The 9,548-nt window shown below is 38.6% G+C and overlaps 1 protein-coding gene across 3 annotated transcripts; it reads right to left on the bottom strand.

The window, feature by feature from the left end:
- Nucleotides 1-216: 216 nt before the first annotated feature.
- On the bottom strand, nt 217-7,973 carry drc1 (dynein regulatory complex subunit 1 homolog (Chlamydomonas)). 3 transcript variants are annotated; one of them, XM_040017670.1, is made up of 16 exons: nt 7,795-7,973; nt 7,260-7,353; nt 5,374-5,486; nt 5,081-5,264; nt 4,837-4,974; nt 4,173-4,259; nt 3,949-4,071; nt 3,653-3,780; nt 3,439-3,573; nt 2,954-3,323; nt 2,283-2,372; nt 2,119-2,202; nt 1,895-2,016; nt 1,658-1,801; nt 1,484-1,581; nt 217-707 (listed from the first exon to the last, which is right to left on the bottom strand). In XM_040017670.1, the coding sequence occupies exons 1-16, from the start codon at nt 7,869-7,871 to the stop codon at nt 685-687; spliced, it is 2,010 nt and encodes a 669-aa protein (XP_039873604.1). In that variant the 5' UTR covers nt 7,872-7,973; the 3' UTR covers nt 217-684. The 3 variants fall into 3 exon arrangements, with proteins under 3 accessions (XP_039873604.1, XP_039873603.1, XP_039873605.1); XM_040017669.1 differs by having other exon boundaries at nt 7,713-7,969; XM_040017671.1 differs by lacking the exons at nt 7,260-7,353; nt 7,795-7,973 and adding an exon at nt 6,677-7,181.
- Between the last annotated feature and the right edge of the window lie 1,575 nt (nt 7,974-9,548).

Below are 9,548 nucleotides of genomic sequence, written 5' to 3'. Positions count from 1 at the left end.
CTCAGCAGAAAAGGCAAATCAAGTTAGTGACTAGTTCATATTGGCCTGAGGAATTTCCTTCAGCAGCATCAAAAACAGAGCCAAAAAGATATTGGGCTTTAATTTTATTTGGATTTTATTGGATGTTAATTCAACTAATTACAGACAAATTTTCTCAATTAGCTCCAAAATCAAAATTAAACTTACTAACAATCTAACATGCTTTTTTTTAAAAAAAATTTCAGTGACATATGACTGCTGTTTGATTTATGAATCTGTCTTTGCAGTCGCCCCAATGCCAGCATGTCGTGGCTGCTGGCTCCTGTGAGGACGATGTGTATCCTGGCCTGGAGGCACTACAAGCTGCACTGTGTGATGCTGCTGGTTGCTGTACTGGGTCTGCTCTTTCTGGTTCTGCTCTTCTTCTCTCTGCCCTCAGCGCTCAGCCACAAGCTGTTTAACATTGCTGGGTAGAGACGAACCACACACACATCCTCTGTGTACTGTTGTGTTTACACTGAACCACACTGTATGTGTTTGATTAACTACACTGTAAGACTATTTTTCTTTTACATTTGTAAAAAATAAATAAATAAAAAATTTCACACTACATTATCATTTAATGGTGTTTTTTTTTTTTGTTTTTTTGTTTTTTTAAATGAACACAAAGGCGCTTCCAGTGCTCTCGGACTCCACAGTGATTATTCATTCATTAGAGCTCCGGGTACCTGTCAGAGAGGCAGAGAAGATGTTAGATCCATGATGTTCTGCTCAGTTGGGTTTTTAAAGCCCTTTTGTTTTACTGATTGCTATGATTATAGTTTAATTTGATAAATGTTTCTTATTTTATCATTTAATTATTCATTGTATTGGAAGTAAGTACTTGAAATTAATAAGAAGAATAATAATAATACCCAGAATTGGTCAGAGGTATAAGAGGTATTCAGATTAAATGATATGTTCATTCAGTCAAAAACACTCTAAAATTCAGTCAAATCTGAAATCTGAAAATGTTTGCATTGAAAAAGCTGGATCGTTAATCATTTGTAGCATTAACCACTAATTATTATTATAAATGATCAAACCTGTTAGCTTCCTGTTTTAATATACAGGGTGTATCAAAAAAGAATTGTCTGATTTCAAAAGCCTATATTTTAATAGTAATGGACAGTAATTTTAAAATACGTGGCTGAATATAAAGTTTTACATACAAAACTTCCAGTTTGCTCAATGTGTCCTCCCAGCATACGTCCATATGATTGTCAAACTCATCCCACACTTTTGCGAGTATCTGGAGTTATTGCTGTAATAATGTTACCACATCAAACTCACTCTTTCTAACAGTACGTGTGTCGCTCGATGCCGGTGAACAGTTAAAGCACTTTGAAATTTGGTGATTCTTTTTGATACACCCTGTGCTATGATGGTAAAAGCCCTATGTTTTATCATTATTCTTATTCGCACTAGATTACAGTGCTGCAAACTTAAACATAAGTGCACGTACTGCTGAGTATCTGTTGCAGCTGCATCCGCAGCTTAGTGTTCTGCTGCCTCAGGAGCTCAGTTTCAGGGACAAGCTCAGAGATATCCATCAGGACCTCTCTGGAAAGACACACACACACAAAAATGACTGATCTGATTCAGAGGTATTCCTGCTTTCAGTGTAGGTGTTACTCACTCATACTGCTTTAATTCCCTTTCCGCTGCATCCCACAGCTTGAGTTTGTCCTCAGTGATAATGTTGCCTAGCCTATCCCAGTAGGCTTCTTCCACTGAGGTATCTCTAGCTGGATGGCTTAAACTGGAACGCTCGTGGACAGACCTCCGTTTTCAAAACGCAACAGGAAAAAATTAGTATAAAACACTCACACAGAGGAAGAGACACAGGGACTGATGATTCAGTATGTAGTCTTACTTCCTGTGCTGCTCAAGGAAACATCGTAAAGCAGGCAAGATGTTGTTAGGGTTGATGAGTGTGGAGGTTGAATCAGCTGTGGCGCTGTTCTCCATGGCCTCTGCCTCCTCAACAAAATGACCCTGCAGCCAGAACAAAAACACTGACAGAAGATACAAGAACAGTAGTTGTCTAATCAGAAAGGCCTTATTCAGTACAAGCCCACTGCTCATTCAATTTCTCACCACAGTCTGCTCTCCTTGTTGATGTTTGTACATGAGTAAAAACTCAGCCAACTTGGCTAAATCCTTTTCTTCAAGACCCAGAACCTAAAAGAGAAAACAGCATGTGTGATTTTCAATAGTAACTACATGAAAAACATGAAAAGGAGCACTAAATGTGAACTCACAGCAAAGAGAGAATGCAGCTTCACAGTGGTCTGTTCATTTTTCTCCATGGGGGCCAGCAGCTTCCGCAGTTTATCTTCAACCAGGAATCCCTAAGTTGGGAGGAAGATGTTTAGCTTAAAGGCTCTTGTAACTGCAATTTTGCATTTTTTATCTGTTTTTTTCTTTGGTTTTACAAAAGTAGTGTTTCTCTATAATAATACCTGACTGAATATGCAAAAACTGAGATATACTGCTAACACCCTACTTAAGTCATCTGCTTTGTCAAATGTGAATATTTTCCGTATATAATTATACTTTGTTTTTTACCCTGCAATAAAAGACATAATTTGTATTGTGTAGTTATGAAATATTATTAAATGGTTTTATTGCTCTAGCTTCTTGAGCTTATTCTCAAATTTCCAAATTAAACAACATCCCAAAATGTATCAGCCCTGCTAAAGCTCATCATTTAACTTTGTTCTTGTTTAATCTGTACCAAAGCTTAATTAGAAAAGCTTAGCTTGACAAAAATTTCTCATGTAATTACTGACATGTGTAATGTGTCTAGTATGATATAAATACTGCACATCTGTGGATGTCTAAGGAACATGTGCAATTCATGCCCCGTTCTACAACAACCACCTCCATACTGTCATCGTTCATAAACACAACCTGTGGACTTGTTTCTAACCGTTTCATCACAAAGCAGCTCCATCACTTTCATCAGCATCTCTGAGGATAGCTCCCCTTCCTCCACCCCTGTGCCGTGCTCTGAGTCCCTCTCCAGGCTGGGCCCGACTGATGCATCCATCATCCTCTGGCTGCAGTGTGAAAGATGCCTGGTTTGCAAGGGGTGACTGGTGGGGTTAGTGTCATGCTCCTGAGATCTGCGGGGACCAGGTGACTCCATGAAGGCAGCTGAAGGACGTTCCCAGGCTAAACCAAGGTGCTTGCAGATCAGAGAGTCAATGGCCGAAGCCTTCTCCGCTAGCTGTGTCACCTCTTCCTCCATCATTACCCACATCTCCTCAAACTTTCGGGCATCAGCGGCTGTGGTGTACCTACATGAAGCAAGGAAGGGTTGAAGTTGAACAGAAAAAAAATAAAAGAATTAGGTTATTATTTTTAATATTATTATCATTATTATTATTATTATTATTATTAACACTTACTTACCTGACTTCCTTCTGTATGCGTTCATAGTGCTGGCGGGAGCGTTTTTGGACCTCACACAAATACTGTCTCTGCTTCATAAACTTGTCCTTTTGTTTGGCATACTTGGTTTTTAAGTTTTTCACCTCTTTCGAAGAGCTGAAACAAAAAGATACCATCATAACTTGGACATGTATGTGTATTTATGTGTGTTTCTGTCTGCGAAAAACTGTAATACCCTAATATTTTGCCCTTCATTTCTCCCAGCTTGGCATTATATGCTGCATTCTTGTTGCCATGTTCAAGTTGTTTAAAATTTAAAACTACAGATTTGCCTTTCATCTGTTGTTGTTCTCTCAGCCGAGCCTGTAAAAGCAAGAAAAGCAATCTCAAGACTGAGCGTTCATTTACATCGAGTGGTAAAACACTGATCTTATTTTTTGCAGCACAACCACTACCACTCTATGGCATGTTCAGCACCAAAGAACATCAAGGCTTCATCATATTGTAATAAAGCACTGGGGTAAAACAAACCTGAGACTTTGCATTTTCTTTCAGCTGCATGAGTTTGATTTTGGTGGTATTCTCCAACATAACATCATGAATTGTCTTTTCAGACTCCTCTACCATCCTCCTCCTCTCCATCAGACTCTCCAGCTAGAAATAGGTTACATTCATTACATACAGAGCTGATATATGTAACATATTAGCATCAATGAGAAGTTAAGTGTATGTGAATTAATTTAAATAATCCTAACCTCTGTGTCCCAATGTTCCTTCATATGTTCTTTCAGCTTAGCCTTGTCTTTAGCAAGTAAGACTTCAATTTCCTGCTGATAAACTCCCTGCCAAAAACAGGACAATCATTAGATTATTAATAAGAATCTAGATAACATAATGGGATATTGCTGCACAACCATCTCTAAGGTTTACATAGAATGCTTTGAAATAGAGAAAATAATTGGTGAGTGGTAGTTCCCTGGGTGAAAATGCCTCGTTGATGATAGAAGTTACAGGAAAACAGCCAGACTGCTTTGAGCTGATAAGAAGGGAGCAGTACCTCAAATAACAGCTTTTTACAAGCAAAGTAAGTAGTAGATATATGCAGTATGCATAAGTGCATGACACAAGACGTGATGTCTTGATGTATTTATGCAGACACTGGATTTGTTTTTATCGTAATACCTGCAGTGATTTTCCTAAACTGAAACTAATAAAAACTCAACTAAAAGAAAAACTAAACATTTTCAAACAAGTAAAATCTAAACCGAAACACACAAACCCACAATAGAAACTAACCGTAACTAAGCGGAGTTAAAAACAAAAAGTCTAACTGAAATAAGGCAAAGATGTGATCAGCTCACTGATTCAGATGCACTAAAAATCATTTAAAGCTCCTTTGTGACTCAGATCTGGTTCTACCTGAAGTTGTGTGAGCTCCTCTCTGTAGGCCTTGGACAGGTTTTGAAACTGTTGCTGCATCCTGTCGAGCATCAGTTTGATCTCCTCATCGAGCCTTCTCAAGTTCTTCAAATACTGATCCTCTTTGACCCGGCGCTCCTGTTCAGCACAGTGCAGAAAAGGGAACCAAGTTATAAACAATGGCTTTGAGGTACAAATGCAAACTCCATGAAATCATGCTTTTACTCATTTGTGTATAATTTACCCATTGGAGCTCCCTTATGAGTTTTTTCTTGTCTTCTATCACTGCAGCACACAGCTGCTGCTGGCTGTCCAGGACACTCTGCAGTTCTGAATGAACCACCTTTTGATTAACTATCAACCACCCTTTTCTGATCTCCTCAACCTTTTCCTGACAGGCCTTAGCATCATCTTTCAGTCGCTCCTCTCTGTTTGATGGGAAAGAATAGCACAATTTAACACCAGCCACTTTAGCACTGGGTTTTCTGCATGGGAGAAAGCTTGATTTGAACACTGAGAACAATTTAAAAGACGTACCTAATTCTGCAGTTGTCCTCCATCCCTGACCTTCGCTCCATCTCTTTGGCGTCGGCTGCAGTTTGAATGTTGGTCACTAATGTGGTCAGACGTTTCTGCAGGCTCATTATCCTCTGAGCAGTGAAAGTGGGACAAATCAAAATAAATACATCTCATAAGAATTTAAGAAAGCTACATCTGATTGTGGTAGTGTCCATTTAGTGATTGGACTTCATCTTTTGCAATAACTTCAGTTTTGTTTTCAGTTTCACTTATAAAGATCTATTTTAGTGGATATTATAATGCTGCCTCTCCTTTGGCCACTCGCTTTAATGGATTTAATTATTTTACTCCAACATAGCAATCACAATGCAAAATAAGAGTCAAGAACACAAAATCATGACCCCAGGTATTTAAACTCATATACCTTCACTATCTCTATTCTTCACCTTTCCACCTGTGTCCCTTTCATTCAGACGCTTGTATTCTGGCTTGTTTCTACTGACCTTCACTCCTCTTCTTTTCACTGCATACTTCCATCGTTCCTCTCTTTCACCTTTTCCTGCTCTCACTACAGATCAGAATATCGTCTGCAAACATCATGGTTCACAGAACCTCCTGCCTAACCTCATTAGTCAACCTGTCCATCATCACTGCTAATAAGATGGGGCTTAGAGCTGATCCACTTTGAACCCATGTGTCACTCGTACTCCACACCTCACCACTGTCTCGCTGTACATGTCTTCCACCTCCCTCACATACTTCTCTGCCACTCCTGACTTCCTCATGCAGTGGCACAGTTCCCCTCTTGGCACCCCATCAGATGCTTTCTCTAGATCCACGAAGACACACTGAAGATCTTTCTGACCTTATCTATATTTTTCCATCGACACTGTCATGATCTGTAGAGATCTTTCTCTGCTGCTGACTGATCATCACCTCTCTTCGTAGCCTAGTTTCATCAACAGATGTTTATGTCCTGAATCCAAACTGTGAGCAAGATCCACAGTACAGGGTCCTGATAGTTGAAGGCTGTGGCTCTGATTCTAGTTTTAGAAGCTCTAGAAGCCACAGGTTATATATTATGGTACTATAGGGTCTTTAAGATATGATGGGTAAGATATCGCTATTCAAAACTGACAAGAAAGAATTATTTAAATTCAGGGAACCAATGAAGAGAACTTGATATGAGAGAAATTTGATCCCTCTTTCTAGTCCTGTTAGTACTCTTGCCTCGCAAAGCTTATTTGGAGTGAAATGTAAATTTATCCTAAGCTGCCCTGCCTTAAAATGAAGGCAACTTTTTTGTTTTGTGACAACTCACCTCTCATCCATGAAGTCTCTTCAGTTCTAAAAACTGGTGTCAAGCTGCCGGTATTTAACCCCTAATGACATTGTCCTCCTGTTGGTGTTCTGAGAGTCCTCGAACCACCTTGCAATCATGCAAGTCATTAAGAGTCACACGAGCCAAGGTGTGAACAAGGCATGGATCTCATTATAGAGGATGAGGTGTTAGTGAAGGTTAAAGTGCCTGGGAAGGTCTCTCAAGGCTGCAATATCAATATCTTAAAGCAGGATGAGCTAATGTCTTACAAAAGATTCACATCTTGAATTTAATTGAATTGAACTGGACATCATGTGACAGGATTCACACCATGTTCACACCTAGGTTCATCATGTGACTCTTAAGAACTCACATGATTACACTCCAGGGGGACAACAGAAAAGGGTTTAATTGTCTGTCACTCTCCATCAGGTTTTTGGAACTAAAGAGATCTCGTGGATGAAATCTGATGAAGGTGAAATCTGAAATCTCTTCACAAACCCAAAAGAAGTCCAGACATACACATTTCAATTGTTTCACTAATCCTGCAGAGGTAGGTGACAGGGAAACATGAAAAAAACACCTTTTTAACGTCCGTCTTTTCTTCTTCCATTTTGCTCTTCAGCTCCTCATTCCCCTCCTCAGTGGGGTCTTTCTTTCCCTTAAAACTGGAGGCCCTATAAACATACAATATAGTTACCATCTGTAGAGTGATATCAGGTTAACTTTACGCTTTACTTAATCACCTGGGACACTAAGAAAAGATTTACGACATGTAACTGTGGTCTTTTGATTATTAGAGGTTATTTTTTATATATCTGTGTTCAACTGATGTAATAAAATATAACTGTGAGGCTTTTACAGCTTTTAAAACATTCGTTGTTCCACTTTTTTTTTTTACATGAGCAGCGTTCAACTCAAATGAGCAAAGTATCAACAAAAATGGGCCAAACTGCAAAGTGACAGAGTTCATCGTATTTATTAAACGGTCAGATTTAAAACACACACACACACGCACGCACACACGCACACACACAAACAACGTGCAACGGCGCTTTCAAGGTAGTTGTCGTTGTCCCGTCTATCGCAGTGTTTAGCCACAGTAAGCTGCAGGTTACCCCTTCTTATCCACTTGATTGTCGGACAACACAGGAGGTTCGGGCGCCTCTTCATGCACTTTGCCAGCTTCTTCCATTGTTTGACGATGTTGTAAAAATTACTAAAAAGTCATTAAACGTTGTACAGTTAAAGTCGTCCGCAGCAGTCTTGTAGAGTCTGTTTGGTAAGCGTTGCTTTGGCGACGGAGCTGCTTTCAGGTTCCCTCGTTAATTTGAAGTCCTATTTTTTGTTTGTTTGTTTTTTTAAGAGGAAACGTGCATATGTTTTCCTCAAAAATAAAACAGTGACAGTCGTTATTTCAGTGTCTTTTTAAGTGTCATTTCTGAGGATTGTTATACAAGCTATTGAATAATTGGTTGCACTTAGTTTGTGCAGAGGCCTGTGACAACTTGTTTCATTTTCTCTTCACAACTTATTGCACTTATATTTCCTATCAGAATATTCCTTCCTTCATCATTGAAAGACTAATAATGACGTTAACAGTTTCAAGTGTCTCTAATATAATCCCTTTATTTGTTAATAAAGCGCAGTCTGCCGGCTTTGTTGTTGTTTTCATTCTGTGCTGCTATCTGCTACTAATGACTGATCATGTTTAGAGATTGCTTCTATTTAGTAAGCTCTCTTACTCCCTTTCCTTGTGTTTAGGGCTTTTAAAATGCGACTCTACCGGGGGAGTAGCTTTTATGATGCTGTTAAATTTTACATGGCTCGGTGCTGCCATCTAGCGGCATCATAGGGTTTCAACCGCCCTAGATCAGGAATGTCAACTCATTTAACAGCTCACTTTGACCTCAAGCGAAACTCGCCTTTCTGTCAGTGTAAAGTAGTTTAACTAAACATTGAATCCCTCAAATATGTTCAATTAAGAAAAAAGAACTTAAATACAGTACATTTCCCTTTTTCTATGTGATAAAGAAATTGAGGAAATCTGTCAGCATGATTTTGGGCTTAAAATGTAAGAAACAGACATACTTAAAAACAGAAAAAGTTTAGACAGCTCATTGCCCAGACTGTCCTGAAATAACAGAACTAACTTTTTCTTAATTTAAAGAAAATGTCCCTTTTTCCTCTATAAAAAATAGAGATTCTACACCAGATAGGGAAAAACAGGAGCATTTCTGTCATTAAAATATTTATACATTACTTATCTACTATGGTGTAGTACGAAAGACCACAGGGAAAGTCTTTATTCGTAGGAAAAGCTGTAAAAACAAAATTTAAACTTACAGTAAGAACTTCACAATCTGCATCATTTTTCATTTTCCAGTGGGCCAGATTGGAGTCTTTGATTGGCCTTATGGTATACACACTTGGTCCAGATCATTTTGGGGGTGAGAACAACTTCCATACTATAGGACAGTGTGCAGATATTAGCAATGATCTCTCCCTAACAGGGTTATTTCTAAGAAATGTAACATCATAATCTTCCAAGTTTCATTGTAGGTTCATAAAAAGTTCATAAAACGGATTACGATTAAGTGGTGTCTTAATTTTTTTAGGATTAATTTCTTTTCTAAAAAAAAAAAGAAGAAGAAGAATTTATTTTATTATCACATAATGAACTTTAGTGTAATTTGCAGAGCTGACTTTAGGTGGAGCTACTACCTTGTGATCAAAACTTGACTTGAAGTTCCACAAACAAGTATTTCTGAATATTTTTTCACAAGGGCCATGCTCACTAATTGCCATGCCCCCTGATCACCATAACCCAGATACTCACATACACAGAACCTGGACTTTTAATTCACACACA

This window comes from Simochromis diagramma, unplaced genomic scaffold (genome assembly GCF_900408965.1).
Source record: "Simochromis diagramma unplaced genomic scaffold, fSimDia1.1 OVJJ01000802.1, whole genome shotgun sequence".
NCBI classification, from domain to species: Eukaryota; Metazoa; Chordata; class Actinopteri; order Cichliformes; family Cichlidae; genus Simochromis; species Simochromis diagramma.
This window is presented reverse-complemented; position numbering and strand designations above follow the sequence as displayed.